Source organism: Talpa occidentalis, unplaced genomic scaffold (assembly GCF_014898055.3).
Source record: "Talpa occidentalis isolate TD23 unplaced genomic scaffold, MPIMG_talOcc4v2.1 talOcc4.3, whole genome shotgun sequence".
Taxonomy (NCBI): Eukaryota; Metazoa; Chordata; class Mammalia; order Eulipotyphla; family Talpidae; genus Talpa; species Talpa occidentalis.
In genome coordinates, this window is record NW_023603184.1 from 87046165 (window position 1) to 87071976 (window position 25812).

General features: G+C 38.3%; 1 protein-coding gene across 5 annotated transcripts in view; it reads left to right on the top strand.

The window, feature by feature from the left end:
- The window catches only part of FMNL2 (formin like 2), a 280386-nt gene that overhangs the window by 169229 nt on the left and 85345 nt on the right, over positions 1 to 25812 (top strand). For all 5 annotated transcript variants that reach the window (XM_054699725.1, XM_054699727.1, XM_054699726.1 and 2 more), the window contains exons 3-4: positions 15360 to 15440; positions 20980 to 21056. In XM_054699725.1, coding sequence (XP_054555700.1) covers positions 15360 to 15440; positions 20980 to 21056 — 158 coding nt within the window. The remainder of the gene's footprint in view (positions 1 to 15359; positions 15441 to 20979; positions 21057 to 25812) is intronic.

The window sequence follows — 25812 nt, forward strand, 5'->3', positions numbered from 1 at the left end:
CAGTAAGATACTCCCTCATGCAGAGATTCTCCATTACTTCATTACAGTGGGAATCACTTGCTTGTCTTTTTCAACACAACTGATCCATACCATTAATCATTAAGAACATAATTATTCTTTTAAACCCTTCACATGTACTTCCTAATACTATTTCTTTCAAAAGACTAGTCAGTTACTTATTGAATGACTCTATCAGTAGTTAAGCCAGTTTGCCTCTGGAATCAAATCTCCAAAAAAAATCTAAGAGCACATTTATTGATGTGATTTTGTGAGCCAGTTTGAGCTCTTTTCTGCCAGGGAGGCAAATATTTCTGAGACTAATAGGTGATTTCCTGTGGTCCTTCAGGTTTTAGGTAAGGAGGGCTGGTCCTTGGAGAATGAGGGATACTAAATGAATAGCAAAAAGGGGGGGTGGTGATGGTGGTGGTTATAGCCTATTTCAGTGTTGGAGGCTGCCATGTTGGTCACTTGAGAAGCATATGAATTATATAGAAGGTGAAGGGAAAGGTAGTGATGCAGCAGTAGCTTTCCCTTTGCCCGCTCCCTCTCCTCTGGCTCCCCGGCTCCAGTCTTAATCTGCCTTCAGCTCCTACATCAAATTCCAGGCTTTGATTCTACATTTAGCCACATTCTCTTCATTTTGACTTAACCAGCTGTTGGGTTAACAGTCATCTCATCCGCCTGCTTATTCAACCCTCTGGTTAGTTGGCATTTTTACTATTGTTTGATGTTAAATTGTTTGAATTTTTATTATGTTTCCATAATTCTGTGGTATGTTGATGCTATTTTATTTTTAAATCATTGCTAGGTTTTCTCAATCTGTTTAATTCTTTGTAAATTCTTTCAGATCCTTCGTGTTTTTATCATTTTGACACCTGATCTTACCCTCCCCCTGCCATGAAATCCTTCTTTGACCATGCATTAGTCAGATTTTTCTTTGATATTTTGTTTTGTCTGTCTGTCTGTCTGTCTAAGACTTGGTATGCATCTTATAAAAGCAAGATTTGGGCTCTGTAGAACTTAAAGGTGGTGAGGAGCTTGGCTTCTGACTGTGCCTCTGCTGAAACATTTAATGGAAGTGGTTAGTAAAAAATTTAAGATACTTGGCTTATTAATGCTGATCCGTGTAGATTGCATGAATGTACAATCCACTCTAGAAACTGTTAGAGATAGTAAGTGCTATGTGAAAGATTTATTTTATTGTATCAAATAAAGCCATTAAAATTAAAATGAATAATAATTCCTTAATATCATCTATTGCCCAGTTCATTTTCCTCAATCATCCTTTATGTTTTTCCCACCTGTTTTAGTCAAATGAGAATCTATTCCAGAATCAATCATATATTGCATCTGGCCTGTTATGTTCTTTTAAGTTTCTTTTAGTCTGGAACAGATCTTTATGTTTAAAATAGTGAAAGTAACTGACAAAGCTGTTTGAATAAGCATGTAGTTGTAGAGGCAAGGGAAAGCAGAGTGTGAAGTGAGAGGATATGGATGTGAGTTTTCCCTAAATAGGTGCCTCATGTAATATTTTGTTGGAAATTACTTTAGATGGTCATAGTACCAATTTGTTTGTTCTGAATTCCTGCAGAATGGCAGGCATGGACTGGCAAAGGGAGCTGTACTTTTGCCATCCTAAAATGGGGGAAAAAAACGTTTGAACTGTCTCTTGCTTGAGATTGCAAAGGAACTGTCGTCTTTTTCTGGAAGTCTCCAAATCTGAGGAAACGTATTGAGTTACTTGCTGTTAAAAAGACACATTTCTTTCAGTTTTTCTCTTGAAACCATTTCCTTTCCACGAATACTCACTCCGGTCTCTGATTCCTTGATTCAAAAATACTGGAAAAGCAATCAGAGGAGCAGATGCCAACTCTCTGTATGTTGCTCTCTTGTGTTTAATGTCTCTGCAGTCCTGGAAAATTGAGGCTGAATTTAGCAGTGAGTTTACATCTTCCCTCTTCCAGAAGTTCCGTTGTCAGTTTTCATAGTGGGAAGAAAAGATGCTGGCCTAGCCCAGAGGGTTGCAGAGGGAGACAGGAGAGGGGAGAAAGGGAAATTAAAGAAGCAGTGGAGGAGGGAGTTGTTCCTTTTTAAAACTAACCCCTTTTGGCGGCTTGTTGTAAATGGTCTGTCAGAAATGCCATTCGGCGTAACAGCCAGAACAAAAACCCAGGGCCCATTCTCTTTGGAAGCTTTTTGGTTATCTTTTACCAAAATGAATATCATGTTACTTGCCCTCCTGCCTGGTAGTACAAATGGAATCATAGATTCCTCCCACCTTGACCCCCAAAACTACTTAATTGCCTGAGCTAGCCTAAACAACTTGGTTATGTTGTTTGAAATAAACTTACAGTATGAGGGTCTTTTGTAAACTTGGCAACGTGTTACAGAAAAGGAAGAGTCGAGTAGCCAATTTCATGCATGTGGGCTAGGCTGAATTTGACCTTATACCCTATCTTTTAGAAAATTTAAGTGATTTTTATAGATTTATTATTCTAGGGTAACAAAAATTCTATTTTACATTGTTTTCACACTTGGACATTTAACTCATAATCTTTACTATGAAACACTATTTTGTTCAATTTTCACACAACAGAAAAGTCAAATGGCTTTCTGGAAGTTAGCCAATAATTGCTTGAGCTACTAGCGAACGATTTTGAAGATTTCTGTGTCTTAAAAAGTGGCATAATGGGGGCCTCCTTGGTGAGGCAAGGGGTTGAGGTGCACCTTATGAAGCTATCTACAGCCACTGCAGCACGGCATGATTTCAATCCCCGGCCAGGGAGCTACCCACATGGCGCAGCAGACCTCTCCTCACTTGCCCGCTGCTCCCTTCAGCAGTGTATTTCAGCCGATCTGCTTGTTCTGTTCCCCTCTTGTCTCTGGTGAATCCTCTTAGCCCCCACACCTCTGGCCTGTACCCCAGTTGCATAAATAAATAAATCTTTTAAAAAAGTGGCCTAATGGTTTGGAAAGGTGTTTGAAAAACTTGCTAGTGAATGACCTATATCACCATATGGTTGTGGTTCTTTTCATCAGTTCTTTCACTGATCAGTCCTTTTCAAGAGTCCTTTCATTGCATGATTGATTATGCACACCGTGACGAATCATGTGTTAACTGCTAAGACCATAGTGCTTCAGAAAACATAATACTGAATATTTCAAAAGAGCTTGAAGAAAGATTAAGACATCCTCTTAAAAGTAAATTTTGGAACCTATGAATATGTAACAGAAAGCTCTCAAGCCATATATCCTAACCTACTGATTCATAAACATTTTGAAATTGTAAAACACGTTTGCAGATCCCCTGAGTCTTTATTTCTTGCAAAAGTATTAACTGACATAGTTGACTATTTAAATGAGCATGTGCGAAACCAACAAAATATCAGGAAAAACTTTTGAAAAAAGGGAGTGGTGCTCAGTAACAAAGTAAATAAGTAAAATTTATCTAAAGAAATGGAACTGGAGGGGATTATACTAAGCAAAATAAGTAAGGAGAAAGATAAATACTGGGTGGTGACATTTATATGTGGAATATAAAGAAACCAAACAAAGGGTCAGACAAAAGCAAACCAATAACCAGCCCTTGAGGCAACCAGAAGGAGAGCATGAGAGCTGGCAGGGAGGGAACCCAGTGGAACATGGTAGAAGATTTTTGGGCTAAAACCCCTTAAAATAAATGCATGTTATAAACCAGCATTACCTTAACAAACATAATTGAGGAAAAGAATTTAACAAACATAATTGAGGAAAAGAAAGAAATTACTTTGAGGTGCCTTTTTTAAAAACCTCATCTTTTTTTTTTTAAAAAAGTTTTATTTATTTGTACATACAAGAACCAGGGTATGGGCCAGAGGTGTGGGGGTGAGAGGATTCACCAGAGACAGAATGGGGAACAGAACAGGCAAACTGACTGAAATACACTGTTGAGGGGACAAGCAGGCCAGTCAGGAGAGGTCTGCTGTGCCATGTGTGTAGCTCCCTGGCAGGCCAGGGATTGAACTCATACTGCAGTGGCTGCAGATAGCTTCATAGGTTGCATCTTAACCCCTTGTGCCACCAGGGAGGCCTTTAAACCTCATCTTTATTGAGGTGTAATTCACATACGATGATGTTCACTGATTTTATGTTTTTCAAAGTGACTGGACATTTGGCATTCCTGCCAGCAATGTAGTTGAGTCATAATTGCTGCATATACTCAGTAATGCTTGTATATTATCACTTTTAAATTCTGGCTATTCTATGTTCATGTAAGTGGGATCTCATTGTGGTTTTTATTTGTATTACTGTAGTGCTGTTGAACATCGTTTTATGTGCTGATTTATCCTTTGTGTATCTTCACTGAGCATTTCTCCTAGTTCATATCTTGTATTTTCATATTTGAAAGTGTCTTTCGAAGAACAAAAGTTCTTCTGATGAGGTAGAATTTATGTTATTTAAGTGGTTCGTGCATTGTGTTCTAAGAAATCTTTTCCTAATCTTGGGTCACAATGATTACCTCCTAAGGGGGAAAAAAAAAAAAAAAACAACAAAGATTATCTCCTAGGTTCCCTTCTGGAAGTTTTGATTCTTAGCCAGTGATTTATTTTGATTTGATTTTGGCACATAGGTGAAGGTAAGGATGACAGTTCATTGTTCCCTCCTCCCCCCCCACCCCAATCAATATCCAAGTAGCAATTGCTGATAGACTTATTTTTTCCATGAACTACCTTTGTTGTAGAGCAACCCCGATACAAAACGGGGTGCCTGACTGTGGGTCCTCACCCGCGCGCTTAAAAGGACTTATCAATGCTCTACTGTAGGCACACGTGAAAGGTTAATAAAAGGTTTATTTACAAGGGAAGGGGAAATGAGGAAAAGTACAGCTCTGGGAGAAAAGTGGGAGACAAAGTTTTAAATGAGTCCTACCCGATCCGCTGATCAGGAATCCCAAAATGGCGCTCTCAGAGTTGGCCGCCAGCCAGGAGTGGTGAAGCCAGGAGGCGAGCGATCGCGAGCCAGAGAGAGAGCCCAAGGCCCACGTGTTTGGTTTTTTATATCCAACCTGGTTGCCCAACTCCACCCTCAGGTCCCAGTCACCCTCCCTTGGTGGTGATGGGATTTGTCTTTCTCAGAGTCTTGATGGCTTTAGTCTGGAGTGGGGGTGGGGTCCACACAGCCTGTATGGGATTATCTCAGGACATCATTTCCCCCTAACACCTTGGTATCTTTGAAAAGCCAAGTGGCCATATATGTGGGCCTGTATTTATGTTCTCTCTATTCTGTCCCATTAATCTTTATTTTTATCCTTATGTCAATATAGCAATTTTGACTACTGTCTTGAAATCAAGTATTATGAGTTCTCCAACTTGGTTGTTTTCCAACATTATTTTGGCTATTTAATTCCTTTGCATTTTTATTTAAATTATTGAATAGACTTGTCACTTTCTAAGAAAAAACCTCTAATATTTCTATTGAGTTTGCCTCAATTCTGTAGATCAATTTCAAGAGAACTGGCATCTTAACAATATTGACTCTTCTGATCTATGAACATGGCATTTCTATTTAAGTCTTTTATAATAACTTACAGGAATGTTTTGAAGTTTCCAGTGTACAGCTCTTGGATGTATTTTAATTTATTTCTAAGTATTTCATGCTGTTCAGTGTTATTTTAAGTGATACAATTTTAAAATGAAAGTTTCCAATGGTTTATTTTGAGAGAAACATGGTTTTTGAACAATTTCTTTCTATTTCATTGATCCACTTGTGGAGAAAAGGTGATAAATGCTGTATCTTTGCATTTATCAAAACCAAATGATACTTTGGACACTATGTTAATGGATTCTGTAAATGTAAACAGCAGTCAGGAAAACTTGACTTTTATAGTTAAGTCTATGCCTATAGTAAATGAAAGCAAGTGGTAAGGGCATGATTAAAACCTGATAAGACATCCTGACCCCTCCCATTTCAGTTCTTTTCATAAGAATGTGTTCTTTGTGTGTCTAAGATACTTGTTGATTTTAGTGGAAGGTGGCTTCCTTTTCTACCTCTTCCCATGCTATCTACTCTCTTCTTTGAAGGTCTGCTGCATAGATTATGTCCTTCACAAATACTATGATTCCTTATGCTTAGCAAACACCTATTGAAATTCTAGGAATTATATCTGTGTATTTATACATTGTTTGAATTGGAACACATGAAGTTCAGACAACCCAGATCGTCTAATTGTAGTCAGAAACAATCCCTAAAATAAGAGCTTGCTTTACTTTGAAATTCTTGAGTAACTGAAAGATGTTAGTGTTCATATCTTAATCTTGAAATACTTGATGTTTTCTATAAGAAATCTCTCTTCCCCACCCCATCAGGTTTAGACTCATATTTTTCTTTTTTTTCCTTCATGCTTTATTTGTATGATACATAGTTAGCTTTGAAAATTCTTAACTAAAGATCTTCAGTATGTTTTTTTGTTTGGAGGACATCCTTAAGTAAGGTTTCTGCAAAGTGTAGTAAATGGAAGAAGAAGGGTTTCATTTTTCAGAGGAAGGGTTTCCATTTTTCAGAGGAAGAGACAATGAGGTATATTCTTGCCCCTTACATTTTTTTAAAGGTCTATTTATTTATGTATACAAGAGCTGGGGTACAGGCCAGAGATGCAGGGGGTGAAAGGACTCCCCAGAGACAGAGGGGGGGAGAGAAGAGGCAGACTGAAATAAACTGCTGAGGGGAGCAGTGGGTGCGCCAGGAGAGGTCTGCTGTGCCATGTGGGTTGCTCCCTGGCTGGCCGGGGATCGAACTCATGCTGCAGAGGCTGCGATTGCTTCATAGTGTGGTGCTTAACCCCTTGTGCCATCAGGGAGACCCCGCCCCTTACTTTTTTTTAAAAAAGATATATTTATTTATTTATTTATTTATTTAGACATACAAGCACTAGATACAGTCAGAAGTGCGGGAGGGGTGGCTTCTCGGACCCCCACCTTGGGTCCGGGAATTCCACCTAGGGTGCAATAAATTTTCCCTTCCTTTGAGAAGGGGAAAAAAAAAAAAAAAAAAAAAAGAAGTGCGGGAGGGTGAGAGAATTCACCAGAGCCAGAGCGGGGAGCAGAGCAGGCAGAAGGACCGAAGTACATTGCTGAGGGGAGCAACGGGCGGCAGGAGAGGTCTGCGTGCCATGTGGGACCCTCGCCCGGTGGGCAGGGATCGAACCTGGTGCTGCAGAGGCTGCGGACAGCCTCGCAGCCCAGGGCTCAACCGCTGCGCCACGGGGGAGGCCCAACTGCCCCTTACATTTTAATAGAAACTGTACTTCCCTGGGATTTTGCAAAGTTTTTATGAATGTGTAGACTATAATTTTCAATGTAAATCTTTGTCTTTAAACATAACTGAAAATATTCCCAAGTCTTTGTTTACCAAGGGTATGCACATTCTGCTTGTAGGCTGAGTAAAGAGATGCATTCAGAGAGGCAAGGTAGGCAGTGCTATCTAAAACAATGATTTATATGTTTTAGTGTACAGATGACCCATTTTGGGAATTTAAGAAAATACTGATTCTTCTTGAGTACTTGATGAATAGTGCCAGGGGAATTTTTGCAATGTAATAGGCAGCCTCAATTGCTTTAGATGCAGGTGTTTGATGGTCTTTAAGAAACACCATTCTAATAGAAAAGAAAGTTTTGGCTCTTGAGGGGAGACAGCAAAGAATTTGAAGGCTTCTCTAAAAGGTTTTCTGGTATAAATCTGACTCCCCTATTACTCAGTACAATTCGTAGATCTTCAATAACAATAGCAACAACTGTATTTATTGAACATTACTACTTGCCAAGCACATATTGGACACGGTTGCTTGCCAAGCACAGTCATGGTTCAGCCTTCGGATAATGAGATAATAAACTGTATTAGTATGGACTCCTTTCTTACAATTCAACAAAGCCACCTTAAAAAAATTGGTTTATAAAATTATGTAAGTTTCAGGTGTACAATACTGTAACTAGACATCTTTATACATAACAGCCTGGTCACTGACCATGTGTCTTTTCATCACAATATAATTGACCCCCTTTACCCATTTCACACACCCCCACCTTCCCTCTCTGGTAACCATTAATCTCTTCTTTATATCTATGAGTTTGTTTTTGTTTTGTAAAACGCATTTTATCCCTTTTTAAATTGGGGAAAACGATGAGTAGAATTAAAGAAGTCCAACTAATATCATATATTAGAGAATGAATTATAGGATGTTTTGATTAGGAAAGACCTGTTGAACTACGAGAAACTTTTGCTAGTCTAAATAAAGGAAATCATTTGGAAAAGTCTCATCAAAAGTTATTTTCAGTCTTAGAGCTGTAATGGAACACTTGGAAAGTTGTCCTCTCCGCTCAGACTAGGAAAATGATTTCATATTTAGAGCTGAAGAATGCTTCAAGGCTCTCCAAAAAAACTAGGGCTGTGGAATGAATCTAACATGCAGATTTTTCAAGTCCAGTCTACTGCAAAGATGGCCAACTTCTAAAGTTGGGAATGGAGAAGGAGAGTTATACAGTATTAACCATGTGTTCTTCCTCTCTTCAAAACTCCTCAGTGGCTCCCTGTTGTCTATCCTGTACACATTAGCTTATTATCTGACACCTGCCATTATCCACTCCAACTTACTGTTTAGATCCTTTGTGCCATTACCTTCATATTACTGAATCCCAGCTAAACCCCTTGAAGTTACTAGAAAATACCCCATGCTTCTCTATCTTTGTTCCCATGTTCCCCCATCTGGAAAACTGTCTGTCTTCTGCCTTTCACACCATCCCAGGATATCTATACTGCCTGTCCTTCAAAACTCAATTCAAAAGCCACTTTCTCCAGGGATGTTCCTTTGATCAGTTCAGTTGGAAAGAACATTACCTTTCTTTGAACTTCCAGAGGATCACATATGGCTCTTATCATATTCCACTTTGTATTACAGTGATGTCTGTTGTATCTCAGAGATGAGATTTAGTGCTTTGGAAGTGAATGTTTCATTTTGTGCTTTTTATAGGGTCATGCATAATGTGCTCTGGATGAATGAAAATAAAATAACTAAATTTTTTTTTCTTTTACCTTGGTATTTTTTCATGTAAGTGCCTAGAAGCAAGAGACCTAAATGTGATAGCAAGAATTAAGCTGTTCAGAGGCAGGGGCTTGTTTAGCAAAATGTTTTCATCCAATAATAACCATGGGGACCCTTTTAAATAGGAGCACAGCTGGCACTAACTGCCTCTGGTGGTTGTAAACAAAATTAGAATTCCACAAGAACTTGTTTTCTTGGTCACCTATTATAGTAATAGGTAGAGTCTTAGTATTTTTCCTCATTTTCTTTGAATTGTCTTCTTTCTCAACATTCTCCTTACCCCCACCCCACAACACACATACATATACTACTATAGATGGCACAGTTTGGAAGCCTCTCTGAAGTTTCATAATTTTTGTTCTTTTTTGGGAAACAGGAAATATGTCTTACCTTGAGACCTTTGATATCTCCAATTCTTTGGGAGAATCTTGGTCTGTGTAATTTTTTTTTCTTTGTGCAAATTGCTAGCCCCACAAGGGCTGAGATGTTTTGGCTAAGTTTCATGTCCTTTGTGTCAGGATACCTGATTCTGAGCCTACTCCCCCTACCCCCATGCACTATTCTTGTCCCCTGCCATATTGTATACATTATTTCTGTCTATTTACAATATTAATGCAGTGTATTATTTTTGTCTTCTTTTCTACCTGGTGTCCATATTACCCATTGTAGAGGGTAAACTCCATGAGGAATATAGATTATTCTTATCAACAGAAGTCTGAAGAGCATTCAGCACCAAATAGTCCTACAAATTAGGGCTCACTAATGACAATGATGCTGGTTGTAATTATGGTTCATTGGAGGCTATGGTTCGCTTCCTCAGCCTTGGGAAAGAAGCCCAAAGACTTTGAACTTCTAGGAAGTAAAAATCATTCAAGTATAGTGAGCTTATATGCACGGAAACAAACCCCTTTGAATTTTTACTATCTTAAATGAATTATTACAGGACCCGAATAATAAAACAATAATGGCTTAATGATGATGACATCTAATTCATCCCCAGGGTGTTTAGGCAGTTCATGTAGTGCTGCTAATATACTGCTGAAATGGAGTCAGTGACCCTGCAGCCCTCCCAAACAGGAAAAGAAACTCAGCAGTAAGTGTGTCCCTCCCGAGCTATTCATTTGCCTGAGGTTTCCTTTATTTTCAGATGTTTCAGTATAATTTCTTCCCTTAAACCTCAGGAGTATTAAGGTATAAGACAAACTTGAGTGGAATTATGTTTGCTCTTAGAGCTGCTTATCCAAATGTAATTTATGGAGCAGAAATGCTTAAAACATGCCTTTTTAATTTTTTTTGATAAGTCTAACTAACAGCAGATTAACCTCAATTAAGTAATTTCTTATGTAATTATATGCATGGATAGAGAGGATACAAAGGATCAGAAATGTTTTGCTAGATGAGTGGAATTTCTAATTCTAAACCTATATGCAGAAAGACTTTCAGTGACACACTGTTAGATGTGGATGGAGAAAGCGGGGCACGTCATCGACAGAGGGAGGCCCCAAAGAAATAATCAAGGGCAGGCCAATGTGTGTCTAATAGAAAATGCCATGTTGTAGCATAGCTGATGAGTCCTGTCTACTGTGACTTACCTACTTAACCTAGTGGCACCCTGGTTGTAACCCCTTCATCTACTTCCTGCTGTTTCAGTTTGAGTTATAGTAGATTTGAACCTTAGTCATTAGGTGGGGTCCATTAAATGCTGTCTTTTTATCACCTGCAAAGCTGGCCTGTGTTTTGAGCAGCCTAACCTTCCTGGTGGCCAGTGGAAGGGAGATGGAACTAGCCCAAGCCTTGGTAAATTGGGGTAGGGACAAATGTGTAGATAATGTAGTAGATTCCTTTAGAGACAGGAGCCAAACAACACAGGCTTATCAGTAAGTGTTCTTTAGCTATGGCATTAGTTTGAATGACATGTCTAGCCCTGAACCCACTGGGTGTATGCCCTAGAGTTACACGTTGTGTATCTAAGCTTAAAATATTATCCTTAATCTCTGAGTGAAGTGACTTGGATACGAAATTTGAAAGAGCTTTCGTTCTTTGAACATTATGGAGGATGGTGTGTCAGTTATTCTTCTAAGTACTGGTATTCAAAATCAACACATTTGCACTCTTTTAAAAACTTTCTACCCCCCCCCAAAAAAAAACCCCACAACCGCCCCCCCCAGGATGAACACTTTGCTACAATGTATTTAAAAGAACAAGGGTCAGAAGAGTCAGAAGTCCTGAGTTTGAATCCTTGATCAATGTCTGTGTGTCTCTCTGTTTGTGCATCTGTCTGTGTGTATTTGTCTGTCATGTATATGTGCCTCTGTGTTTGTGTGCGTATGATTTAAGGCAAGTCATTTCATCTCTGAGCATCAGTTACTCCATCTCTAACATAGAGATCATATCTACTTGCCAGATTGGGAAGTTTACTTCCCAACTTTTGAGTGAACTTAGAGGTCTAAAGAATATGGTAAGATGTAAAGTTTTATTAAAAGATAAATAAAATCTGGATAACAAAACATGCCGTCCCAGATGAAAAGATAATTGTATTCCTGGGCTTGCATAAATGAAGTCTTTTAGCAGTGAAGAGAAATTTTATGATCATTACTAGAGAAATTGAATTCCTAACACTGACTTTAATTTAAAGTAAAATATTTGCAAATGACACAGAAAGTTAATGCCTTTTTTTTTTTTTTTTTTTGTGATTCTAAGGTTTGTTCTCCCTCCCTTCTTTTCTCCCACACTCCTCCCAGACTTTTTTGGGTCTCATGGACTGAATGTTAAGAAATGGCTTTAGGCTGTTTTATCTTTGAGTGCTTATAGGAAATGATTTAAAATCCAAGAAGAGTTGTTACTCCCCACTCAGAAACATTTCATCCAGAAACTTTCAACCTACAAAGAGAGAGGTGAGGGTGGTGGTGAGGCTGTATGGGTAGACATTTTCAAGGAAATTTGTATTTTAAAAGCTCGTCAACATAACATCATTTTATATTGATAAATCACCATGCATTCAGGAATACATTTTTATCCTTAGGAATTGTGTCTGTATAGTGCAACTCAAGGCAGGGACTTAATTTAGGCAAGCTGCTCATATCAGTGAGGTTGAGCAAGCAGGTAAAACTATTGAAAATAGCATGTGGGGTATGGAGCAGATCCGGAATGAGGATGATGGAAAACTACTAGCTTAGGTGGTTTGGAGTTTCAGTGCAAAAGTCTAAAATTCTTATTTTTAGAGAAAAAAGTTTATATAAATACATCAATCACCCATCCAAAGTTCTTGAAAATAATTGTGTTTTGGCTGGATGATGAAATCTCCAATGTGTTCCCTCAAATGTTTCTATTGTCCAAATGGTCATGTTAAATATAGAAAGAAAATATCTGGTGAGCCAGGTGCTAGATTTGTAACTCAAACAATAGCTCCCTTTGAAATTAGACAAACAATCCTGAGTTTTAGGAAAATTATTCGGGCATTTTATTCTTTCTTGATAACAGAATCTCTGGATGTTGGTTGAGTTTTCTGTGAAGTAGCTATAATGCAGACCTACTGTGTCTTAAAGCATCAGGCTTCGTTATTTTCTGTTTCTTGGAAATACATTAGTTAATTACTCAAACAGTGTGAAAAATGTGCCTAAAACACAGCAACAAAAGCTAGATGAACATTCGAAGAAGTATGAGTTTATTTTATTTAAGGCCTTTTCCATAATTTCAGAGGAATAACTTTAAGAATACAATCAAATCTACAGCAGCAGTAAATGCATGTATCAGAGAAAGCCTCTTTGGTTCTTTCCTTCTTAAATGTGAAGTAAAGAAAGCTGCATTTATCAATTGTCAAAAATAGAATTCACTAGTTGAAGGAATGCTAATGTGATATATGTTGCTCAATCAGATTATTTTAAAGAGATAAGCTTGACTTTCTTATGTGAAGACATGGCCTAAAAGAAAAAATTAGAAGTTTCCAGCAACTTTCCAAAGATTTAGATTTTAGGTACTGAAGCAATTAACCTGAGTTGCAATTCATTAAGAGTCTGATATATTAGTGTCTTTATATTTAGATGCAGGTGGTGTTTGCTATAGCAGAGGAGAATACAGTTTGAGTTGTCATTGGTCATAGTATTTTTGAAAATTTGGATCATTGTATTTTTAAAAAGCATAAGTTTTATTTATATTTGAATATAATTGGCATCAGCTGTTGTCAAACACAATGCAACTCAAGGTGAGGACTTAATTTAGTTAAGCTGCTTATATCAATAATGTTGAGCAGGCAGATAAAATATTGAAAATAGTACATGGGGTATGTACTGAAATGATGATGGGAAGCTACTAGCTAAGGTGTTTTGGGGTTTCACTTCAAAAATCTAAAATTCTAATTTTTAGAGAAAATGGTTATCAGTCATTTCCTGCTAGCTTATTAGTTCATTTTCCAGAGCTCTTTGTTATTATTTTAGCCCTCAACTGGGTTATTGATAATTCTTGAGGGCAGTTGAGTTCTAACCAATCCTTTAGTGAAGTGATGGTGAATTTTTAAAAAATTTTATATATAGATACAGTGATGGTACTAGAAATGCCAAATATTTGATTTGTTTCAAAATTGTTCTCAGATTACAAAATTGAAAATAATTGTAAACTATACACTGATTATTTTTAACAGTTTTTTGAGGTATAGCTTATATACTATAAAATTCACCCTGATTTTTAAATTAAAGGGCAATATTGATGTGTCTCACAAAAAGCCACTTCCATCTATTGAGAAGTACTAAACAGTGACAAAATATTTTTGTTTGATAGATGATCTTTAACAGTTCTAACTCTGTATTGAGCAAAACGTGAGTAGGACAAGAAGAATGTCTTGGTTCTCTGTGCTGGAGAAATACAAGTTCATATGGATTAAACAAATGATTAAACCTGTTAGCCTTTGTCAGTGTTGGGAAATACTAAAAAATTCCACTGTCACATAAATAGTAATCAGGTTAAAAGGAATTGCTAAGAAAACATCTTGAATTGTAAGTAGAAAAAAAATCTGACTACAATTGTCTTGATTTCATGATGAATCTTGTTTTTCCGTTTAGAGCTGATTTAACTTTTTGTGTGTATGAAATATGGCATATACACAGAACGATCATGAAACCTAAGAATCGCATAATTAATAAGCAGACTAGGGACAGCACCTGAGTCAAGTAGAACACTGCTAGCTCTCAGGATCCAGTCATGTTTCCCTTCCCCATCTCAGTTCTCCAGTTCTTTTGTATGCTAATCCCATCTCCCATGCATCGATAAGATATGTGATTCTGTGTATATGTGTATATATTTATACATGTAAATAAAACCAGCTATGTATATGTCCCTAACCATAAAGTTTAATAATGCCTGTTTTCTAAACCCATATAAATGAAATCATGCGAACATCTTTTCTTCTCAGTGTCTGGTTTGTAAGATCCGTCCTGTAAGAGCATGCATTACTTTTTGTTCCTTTTTCTTGGACTATAGCATACCATCATATGAACATAATGAAAGTACTTAACCATTTCATAGTTTATAGATATTTGTCTTTACCTGGTTTTTAAAATTAGTGTTTATAATGCTATTTTGGACTTGAATGTCTATAAAACCTAATACGGAAGGGCATGGGTTTCTCAAAATATGACACTTTCATCCATATCAATCTATCTCTTCTTATTTCAATGATGTCTTTGTGCAAAATGTTTTTGGGTCTTCAAATTGGTAACTGCCTTAGGAATCCATTAAGATCACAGAAATACATGTATACATACATTCCATACTCTTAGTGATAGACTTGTTGCTCATTTTTAAAAAAGATTTATTTATTTATGCATATAAGAACTGGAGTACAGGCCAGAGGTGTGGGGTGGGGTGGGGAGTATTCACCAGAGACAGAGTGGGGAACAGAACAGGCATATCCACTGAAATACACTGCTGAGGCAAGACAGGAAAGGTCTGTTGCTAATCTCTTCTACCCCCATCTCCTTGTGAGCCAGGTTTCTGGTCTTGTGGCGCACCTCCTTTTTTTTTCTCCTTCTGTTCCTGTCCTCCATCAGTACCACTGACTGTGTCATCTTAGAGAAGGACTGATCTTCAGTTTCTTTCTTTGCAGAGAAAGGATAAACACATTTACAAAGATTCAAAACCAGGAGTATATATGGATTATTTTCAGGACCATGTTCGTACTGTAGATGTGTTTTGACCTCTGATCAGCAGTATTAGTCTGTTTGAATGTTGGCTCACTATGTCTTGCCATCATAGCTCTTTCATTCTTTTTACTTTACATTGTTGCTTCTTGCAGGAACGATTCCAGGTGAAGAATCCTCCCCATACATATATTCAAAAGCTCAAAGGCTATCTGGATCCAGCTGTAACCAGGAAGGTAAGATGGATTTGTTTTCACTCTTTGTTGTTACTTCCTCATTAGCTGGCAGACGCCACCTGCATTGGAGGAGCCCTTTCTTCCTCTGCATTATAGCCTCTGCCAGAGCCTTCAGGAAACAACCTTTGGAGACTGACAACAGGAAAAGACAAAGAAATAGCCATCCTTGCCTGAGGATGTGTTAAAAGTACTCTCCTGGGGTGGGAGTCACATACCCCCAATGGTTATTGAGACACTGCCATTTCCAATTACACAGAACAGTGAGTCCAGTCCAGAGGTGTTCAGGCCCCTAGAAAAGCAGGTCTAGCCAAGTGAACACTTGTCTTTCATGCCTTGATACATTTCCAGAGACCTTGAAAAATCACTGGAGCTTTGTCATTCCAGCTGTGCACTCACATCCTGTGTTGATGCTTTTAGCAGCTTCCCCTGCCATCCCTGTCCCTGGCCCCAAGAAGGAAAGGAGAGAATAGCCGATTCCATTCTCAACTGACTTTCTCCTTTTGCAAACAAACCCTGCTTTGTGCAGCTGCATAGTTGATATAAACTGAGGCCTCATGGTAAAGTGGGAACCTGGTATAGCCCTGAAGGCCTGGATGGGCCCTGGGATGGCTCAGGTCTAGCTGTTCTGGCTCAAGAAGAAGTGGTTCTTTGTCAGATAGCAGTTTCTTTTTGGTTGACCTTCCACAACTCCTGCTTTTAAGGACGAAGCAAAAATATCTTGAGCTGAATTCCCTTTGTTGTTTCAGGGTGTGACACATGAGAAAAGAAAGGTACACTTTTCCTAGTCAGCCACTGTTGCTAGGGTCCTTGGTGCCTGTATATTTTTGTAAATTCTCTTCATCTTTTGTTTGCACTCTTAAATTCATACCTCCCCCACCCCCTGCCACAAAGTCAAGCAAAGGAGAAAGGCTGTTCCTTCCTAGAGTTTTCTGCTCAATTGTCTTTTGGTTAGCATGCAGACAAGTGGAAATAAAATCTAGCACTGATGATGGACTGTAGTCCTTTGCTGTCAACTGGATACCATGTGACTTGAATGTGACATAGCCTTGCCTTCTAAGAATGTACCTGTCAAAGTATCATCATATATTCCCCCTTACAAGTGTGGTACACACCTTTCTCTTTTTTAAAAAGATCTTCTGTCAGACCCTTAAATGAGATAGCTGTTTAATTCTTGCTGTTTTCTTGTCTCCTTTCCCTGGGTTGTAACACACTTGCTTTCATCCTAATCTGATGATTATGGGTTAAGTGGAGACACAACATATGCACAAAATACATACTACACACACAGGCGGTTTCCTGGGCTTTTATTAACATGGGGCAGCAAGATTCTACTTCAGAAATACTTTCAGAAACTCTCCAACTTGTAAGCCTCCAGCCTGGATGGCCCAGACCCCAGCATTAGGTATGCTCATCTTTTATTAACATGGGGCAGCAAGATTCTATTTCAGAAATACTTTCAGAAACTCTCCAACTTGTAAGCCTCCAGCCTGGATGGCCCAGACCCCAGCATTAGGTATGCTCATCTGCACTGAGTATGGTAGAAATGTGTTCATTTGTTCACAAGACAGAACTCCAATGCATGGAGTCAGTGTCAGCCCTGAACAGCTATCTCCACATATGTCAGATTCTGAAAAGGAGAAAATGTGCTTAGAGTCCTCTTCTGAGACTCCAGCTCCTAAGCCCCCAAAGAGGATGATGCTTGGAGGGAAGAACCGAATCCTCCTGTACAGCCCCTATCATCCTTTGGAACAGTTATTCCTGGCTTTAAGGCAAAGAATGATAAAAAACAAACAGAAAAGGAGATGCTCAGAAAGTGTTTAGTGCCCTTGCAAATAATTTAGTGAAGAGGTTCAAGACAAAGGATGTCTTTTTGGCTTGCTCTTCATTCTGAAGTCTCTGCCCTAGACTCACCTGAGTGGCCTTGTTTGGTCTGTGCCTCATCTTTCACCATCAGTCATTCAGCTCAAAAAATAAAATGGATGTTGGATCAACCAGTCTTGCTTTAGTAAGATTTCTGTCAAGAACTGGCAGTAGGAAATGATCTGTTCTACTCAACATAATTTTCATGCTTAAAACCTGGAAAAAAGGAGATTTTGTTTGCAAGAAAGCACGGCTTACAGTTAAAGTGAGCTTAAGATTCTTGGCTGTATTATGGTGGGGAGAAAAGAAAGGAGGTCAAGTTAGGGCTTTCAATTTGAGCCAGGTGTCTAGACTGACACTCTTTCCATAACTGTGACTGGAGTCCTTGAATATTTCATTCATTAATATTTGGTTCACATTCAATACAAGATGCTAAAAAAAATATTAAGCATGTTCTATTTAGATTTTCTTCTAAATAGTTTTAAATGAAATCACTGGGCAGAACGAAGTACCTTCATTGGGTAGCTTAGACCAGCACTGTCAGCAGCCTTCTTGCTTATTAATACCAGGAGGTGTTCAGTCTGCACTGGGTGTTGGGGTGGGGGGGACAAGATACAGAAGGAGAAGGGAAGGTTCACATGTCTGGCCCAGGAAAAGGCTATAAAGACCAGGAATAAGGGAGCCTGCTTCTTTGCCGGCACTGCAGTTGTGAGATGAAGCCTGAATATGGGTCCCTAGTGCTTCTGTGGACTCATCCCTGGGCCCACTTTTTATGGGGAGGGATGGGCAAATGGTACAGACTGCTGTACCCTGTTCTTTTTTGCTGGTCCCTGCAGAATTTTGAATACATCATAGAAGTGCAAAGTGTTAACACTTGTTTATGGTTAGAACAGTAGATGCCAAGGCTTCTCCATAGTTCAGAGTCCAGCTGAAATTGAGGAGTTCCCAAGAGAAGAAAATACAGTGGAGAAATCAGTTTAGTTTTATCCCCGTTATCATGCAGTTGCAAAAGTGTACTGTCTGCCACAGTCAATGCCTACTAAGTATTAGCTGCTGTTGTTACTTTTATTTTGTTGTATTTTGATTAGAATTATTTTGTTTTGATATTATGCCTCTTAAGACCTTCCACAGATCCTCTTTTACTCTCTGATCCATGGTACTGTGCTGGCTGCCCTGTGGCAGATGAAGTATCTAAGGAATGACCTTGCCCTGAGTAAACATAAGCAGAGTCAGGGCACCGGCAGAGCCTTTAGGGAAGGAGTCAGAATGCCACATAATGCATAATTATGAATTCTGAGTAGTTTTCTTTTTCTTTCTTTCTTTTTTTTTAAAAAAGTTTATTTATTTATTTATTTATTTATTTATACAAGCACTGGGCACAGTCAGAAGCGCGGGAGGGTGAGAGAATTCACCAGAGCCAGAGCGGGGAGCAGAGCAGGCAGAAGGACCAAAGTACACTGCTGAGGGGAGCAGCGGGCGGCAGGAGAGGTCTGGTGCCATGTGGGACCCTCCTCCGGTGGCCGGGGAGCAGCGGGGATTGAACTTGCGCTGCAGAGGCTGCGGGCAGCCTCGCAACCCAGCGCTCAACCACTGCGCCACCAGGGAGGCCCCTGAGTAGTTTTCTTAAGGCCACATGTATAGGCCGCCCAAGACTTGTGACTTGGAAAGAATGGCCACTCTGTGGCACTGACTTGAATAGAATGGCCACTCTGTAGCAGCCAGGGAACCACCTAGAAATGGTGCCCTCAGCTGGGCAGCAGTAGACTCCTACCTTATCAGAGGTCCTCGTTACCTGAAGGTTCTCCAGGAAATGCTGGGCTCAGATGTCCTTCCAAAATCTAGATGACTCTAAATGTCTCTAGATGACTCTTAGGCCTTTCTTGACAAAGTGGGCGAGGTGTCTCCCCCCCCCCCCCGCCTTTTTTAAATTAATTATTTTATTTTTTTTTAAGATTTATTTATTTATACAAGCACTGGGTACAGTCAGAACGCAAGAGGGTAAGAAACTTCACCAGAGCCAGAGCGGGGAGCAGAGCAGGCAGAAGGACCGAAGTACACTGCTGAGGGGAGCCCCGGGCGGCAGGAGAGGTCTGCGCGCCATGTGGGACCCTCCTCCAGCAGCCAGGGAGCAGCCAGGGATCGAACCAGCACTGCAGAGGCTGAGGGCAGCTTTGCAACCCAGCGCTCAACTGCTGCGCCACCAGGGAGGAGGTGCCTCCCTTTTTATCATTGCATTAGGGAAGCTTTTATTTAATATATTTCAGGATATCTGAGAAGGCTTTTAGGTTGCTTTAGAATTGGCAATCAGGGAGAAACTGAGTCTCTTTGCTTCATTGGGACTGCAGAAAAGGGGTCAGGAACCCACCATGCTGAGCAGAGCAGAGCAAGGTCAGGTTCTCCCAGTCCCTCAATCTGGAACTATCCTTTTTCAGCCTTTGTCCTTCCCTTCCTGTCCTTAAATGCCTTTTTCATTTGCATTGGATAACCCTGTTTGCACTGCAGTTGCGATAGCAGAGGATAGGAATTCCTAATATTCTGAGCTGGAATTCACATAGGTTTTTCCTGAAACAATGTCATATGAAGATGATTTGTGTCTGTAGCACGATGTATATAGAATCTTCTCAGAAGGCATTGCATATCAAATGTCCTTCCAGAGTGACCTGAGACTTTAATCACTATAAATAAATGTTTCTATAGGAAATTGTCTTCTAAAGAACTGATAAATAATTCAACCATTGATACCTTGGGGATTATTTAGAATGGGGAAGGTCGATAAGTGCATTTACCACCAGGGGATTCCCTGAAGAAAGACCTCAGGGAGTTCTGGAAGGGTAGCTGGGATTCTGGTAGGCAAAGGAATGAGGAAGGACACTTCAAAAGCTGGAGGAGAAGGGCTCCAGAGGAGGGACCTTCCAATGAGGACTCACGGGTAGCTGTAACTGAATGCATAGAAACTGTTAGTACATGCAAAAAATAATTTGAATAACAGGACTGAGATTGCTGCTTACAAAGGTCTTCTTGCAATGTTGCCCTTGAGTGGCAACCGAGAACTTACGTTTTGGAAGCGTTCCCACCATTCCCTGATAGATGTCTTACTATGCCTAAACTGTGTGTGCCAACAATGTAGTTTATGCTGAATGCTTGCTTTCCTTCTCACAGTACGGCATTTGAGTATGTCCTAGGCAGAGAGTGCCTACGTAACCCCCAATAAAAACCTAGGCACCTACTCGCAGTGAGCTTCCCTAGTGGACAGCATCTTACCCATGTTGTCATTTGTGCTTCCGAGGGACTTTGCCCTCACAGATTGTGCTTTCTCCTTTTTTTCTGTAGTAAATCCTACTTGTGAGGACAACTCAATTCTGAGTCCTGTTGAATAATTGATACTGCATGATCTTAGGGATCCTGACACATAAGTAAATAGGTGAATATTTTTGTACTGTGGGGTGGGGAAAAATAATCTACTTATTCAATGACATTTAGACATAAAATTAGTCATTTGTCCTAGTCCTTTCTCATTTGATACTGTTGATGAGAAAAATGTGTGCTTTGCAAAAAGAAATGTCAGAGAAACCCACTTTAGAAGCAAAAACATTTTCATATTGTATTAAACTTGTAAGTAAGGTGCAGTTATAATGTTTGCTAAAATATATTTTTGTGAGAATATGTTCTTGAATTTTAGAAATTCAGACGGCGTGTTCAAGAATCTACCCAAGTGCTAAGAGAACTGGAAATTTCTTTACGAACCAACCATATTGGGTAAGTGTGCCATTTAACATTTTAGCTCTAAGGTTTTGACACTTTACAAAGTGATTGGATCATATCCAAAGAATTAAGCTTCCTTATTTTTCATTATAAGTGAAAAGACTGAAGTTTAGAACTTTCGTTAGTACTCGAAGTGCTCACTGTGCAAGAAGTTGTAGAAGCAGCACACATAGCCTGTGATTTTGTGTATTTATTAACAATTCTAAGATTCTTTGCCTGAATGCAGTGATAATTGCTTGGTTTCTCTTCAACAACAAATCAGGATTCCCCAGCAAAATATGTAGGAAAATCTGTAAGTGTTAACAGGATTTCTCCAAGCTGGCTTGTTGAGTTTCTCCCCTTTCCTCTGTTCCTTGGCTTTTCTGACCAGACAGGGACAAAGCTGGGATGATGGCTCCTGACCCACATCATTCCACTTACTTTGTCCTAGGCTCTTTTTCCCATTATTTCAGGACCTGGAAGTATAAATTCACTCTGGGAAGGCCAAGCGTGGAGAATCTTTGCAGTAAACATTTCTGAGAGTTTTTCTTGAAGTAGCATGGTTGCTTTGCGTCAAGCAAATAAAAGTTCTTTACATTCTCCCTTACTCCTGGGATGGCATAATTGTATAGTGTCTTAAAACAAGATGGTTTTTTTTCCAAGGCAGAATGATATAGGTATCCTGGTATGTAACCTTATTTCTGCCTAACATACCTGTTTAACATCAGGCAAGTTATTAAACTTCTCTGGGTTTTGATTATTGAGTTCTACGATAAGAATACTATAGACTTGAGGTCTTCTATGATTTTTCCCTGTGATGTTCTTTGCAGGTCTTTTAGAAATGAAGTTTTGTATGTTTGCTACATTATAGTTTCACATATCCTGTGAAATATACTACATAAATAATAGTTTCTTTCTACTTAAGACTGTTTTGGAATGAGCCAGTCAATCAAATGATTAATTTCTATAGTTATTGCAAAATAAGCTTTTTTTATATTGTGAAAGTGCAAGACTGATTTATAGGTGATGGAGTGAGAATGTTCATTTCCTAATGGATAGCCCAGTATGTTTGCCACCTTGAGAAGAAAGTATTGGGAAAATAAACTGATTTTAACCTAAAGTTGATAATCACCTCTGTTCCAGAAAATGGATTTTATAGAACAGTGTCATAGAACTATGATTTTTGAACTAGAAATTAAGCATTGCTTAATCCATTATTTTATGGGGTAAAAGAATTAAAGATCAGAGAAGGCGAGTAACTCCCACTAAGTCTAAAACTAGAGCCATGTGATTTGGATCAAAATGTTATGTTCTTTTCCTTATGTAGCTTAACCTGGCAGCCCTTTTTCTGAAAGGAAATAATGTCATTGGGACTCTGGGATGAAAGCAATGAGGCTTATCTGTTAAGGTTGAATGTGGTGGTGATTCAATGCACTTGGGTTGCCAAACTTAGGAAATTCAACTACTTCTCAATATTTGCAGATTGGGAACTAAATTCCATTTGGTAAGGTCTGACTCTAAGCTTTTGGCCATACTTCTTGACTGAAAATGGTGGAATGAACTGCAGCCAGGATTTCTACAAATTGTTAAAAAGCATTTCTTCAAGCATCGCTGAAGTAATGTGAAATTGACCATCAAATACCAAAGCTAGATGATCATTTCCAATACAGAGTTGGCTGACTAGAAGAGCCCTGTTTGGATTAAAGCCAGTGCAAATCTGCAAGCAATTGGAGTAGGTTGTTGTTTAGGATAGTATAGGAATGTTGCAAGACTCTTACAGTTCTTTCATCTTCAGCTAAAGTTTTTTTCTCTTGCCTCCCACCTTTCTGGAACATTCTGAAAACTTTGGCTTTAGCAGCAGGAAGATTCATGAAGATGCATTATCTGGTTGTATGTAACCAATTACTGGCATACTCTTACATGGTATTAAATCACACATTAGGATTTTGCTCATTCTGAAAATCCAAACCTGAACCTGGACTCTTCATTGTGGAAACTAACTGGCTTGATCTCATTTGAATGGGAAATCATTTGAAGAATTACTCATTAAGAAAATAATCAGTGCTACAGTGAGGTATTATGGAAGGCAAGTTTCCTATATACCAGATCCATAGTCTTTATTGCTAGAAAAGTAATTGTGTGCCTGTTTGCCTTATGGAAAGGGAGATCTTAGTTCAATTTTTTTGCCATGCCACATATGAGTTACTGATCTTAGACAAACTACATAGACTTCCTGTATTTATTTACCATGTGATCTCATCTAACTTTTCATCTACAAAATCAAGATAATAATACTTTGTGGGAATGTTGTAAGGATTGAATGAGATAGCTTATAAAAGACCTAATATGGGATATGATACATAGTGGTTGCTCAGTATATAATAACTAGTGTTGTTTTACTTGTTAAAAATACTATATATAATAATAATTGTTATAGTATATAAAAATAATTCAACAGTGTTATGTAATATATCCCTAAAGAATTTGATGCAAAGAATGTTATCTTTTCTGTCTAGAGTGACTTGGCCACGTGGGTAATTGTGATTCCCAGAAATTAAAAGGAAGAATTATGTTTAAAGTATACTTGTCCTGAAGAAATTATTCTTGGCATATGCTTACTTTTCAAGGTTAAAGTCTGGGGCTTGCTGAGATAACATTCCAAACTAGAGCCTAGTCAAGTAAAAGATTTTTTCTGAGTTTTGATGTAAGTCTAAAAACTCTATAAATGGAGCAATCTTCTGAGAGAAAATTAATTTTCTCTGAGCCAAATTGAAATGAGAATTGGACTAGAAATAATCTCATTCACTTACTTTAGGAACTGTAACAATAGAGAAGAATTGGATTATGACTTATGCAAACCCTTGAAATGACTTGAAATAGCCTTGAAAAAGGAGCCTAGTTCTGTTAGAACTCATTGGCCATGCAGCACAAGGGGGCAGATGTCATCGTGTTTTGGATGTCAGGGTGATAACATTCAAGTGATCGTGATGGTGGTGAGCTGCACAGATATATGGGCTTTATTCACCATGGAATTGAGATGTGGTCTGTCTCTTCTTGCAGGTAATTTATTTTACTAAAGTTGCCTATTATTGTAGAAGATTACTTTTATCCTGAGTGCAAGGTCATAGAAATCTTGGGAGATGCTCGTTTTACTTTATCTCATTGGGGCAGTTGAGAGAATGGGCATGATGTTGCAGGAGGAATGTGCAAGTTGGCAAGGAGAGAAGATTTATAGAAAGGGGAAGGAGCTGAGGAACTACTCAGTGAACATCTTCCCCCCAAGACTTCCTGGATTCTTTGTGAAAAATTTCTGGCCAATCCAGGCCAAAGGAGGAAAAAGAGAAGGAGAACTAAGTCTGTGTTTAAGAGATGTGTGTGTGTGTGTGTGTGTGTGAAGTCACTTTAGGATTAGTTCATTCTTGGTGCTTTCTGGAAATCTTACCATCATAATTTTGTCATTACGTGTGTATTAGGTATGCTAAATTTGTTATTTATTTCTTTGAAAAATCTTTTCATTATTGCCTTTTATCTCTGATGAGGTACGATACAGATGAAAAAACTGAGCCTGCTATTAAGTATCTTGTTCAAGTCCTAGAAGCACTGAGATTAGAACCTAGATATGACTAAATCTAAAACCCAAATGAGAAATTATCAAATTTTTGATTTTAGAACCCTTTTTACTGTCTTGAATTATTTTGTATCCCAATATATGCTTTGCTTTCTATGGATTTTATCTTAGTGTTTACTGTATTGGAAATTTAAACTGATAGGTTTTAAATATGCATGCTAAATAGAATTTAGTGTTTAATAATGCATAGTTAGGAAATATATTAACATATATTAACATAAAATAACATAAAATAACAAGATATTATAGCACATATAACAAGTCATGAAAAATAACAACTTCCAGAACAAAAAAAAAAAAATTAAAGGCAAGAGTGGCATTGATTTGTATTTACAGTCTCTTTAATGTGTATTTACAGTGTATTTACAGTCTCTTTAATGTCTGATTAATAGATGGCAACTGGATTCAGATATCTTTATCTACATTTAACTTGTTGTGATACTGTGTCTTGGCTGATGTATTAGGAAGAAAATCTGACTAACTTACATATATAATACTTGGGAGGAGGAGTTTTTAATAAGCTACTTAGAACTGTGGATATTCTTTGATAATATACAAACATTTAAGAAGTTGTAATTAAAGTTGTTGCAATGTGGAATCTGAAACCATATCAGTTTTTTTCTGTACTGTTACAGTAAAATTCATTTACTGCTTATACTTTGGGTCTCTTAATGCATAATTTTGTAGCATCATGAATTAGTCATTTGGAAATACTGTTTTACTCAATTATTCTGATCTTTCAAACATTACACATTTTATTTTACATTGTAAAAGCAATCATGTTTGTTAAAAATTATCAGTCTTATCAGAATATATGTTAGGTATTGGGGTGAATACATGTGTTCTCAAAATTCTAACTTTTTGTTTGAACGTTCAACTTTTATCTGTGACAGCAAATACCATCAGTTTTCCTTAAAATTACACCCACTTCATTCACTTTTGAGAAAATATCTGCCTTATATTTAAAACAGAATAACTAATTTGTCATCTTACATTCTGTGTAAAAAAAGTGGCTAGTTCAGTTTCAGCTCAAACAATTGTACAAATGCTTTTCTTCAAGACATCTGTGATACTTGGTCCAACAGGTTGCTTTATGTGGACTCTTCACTTAGTTACACAGAAAATTAAAATGATGTATAGACT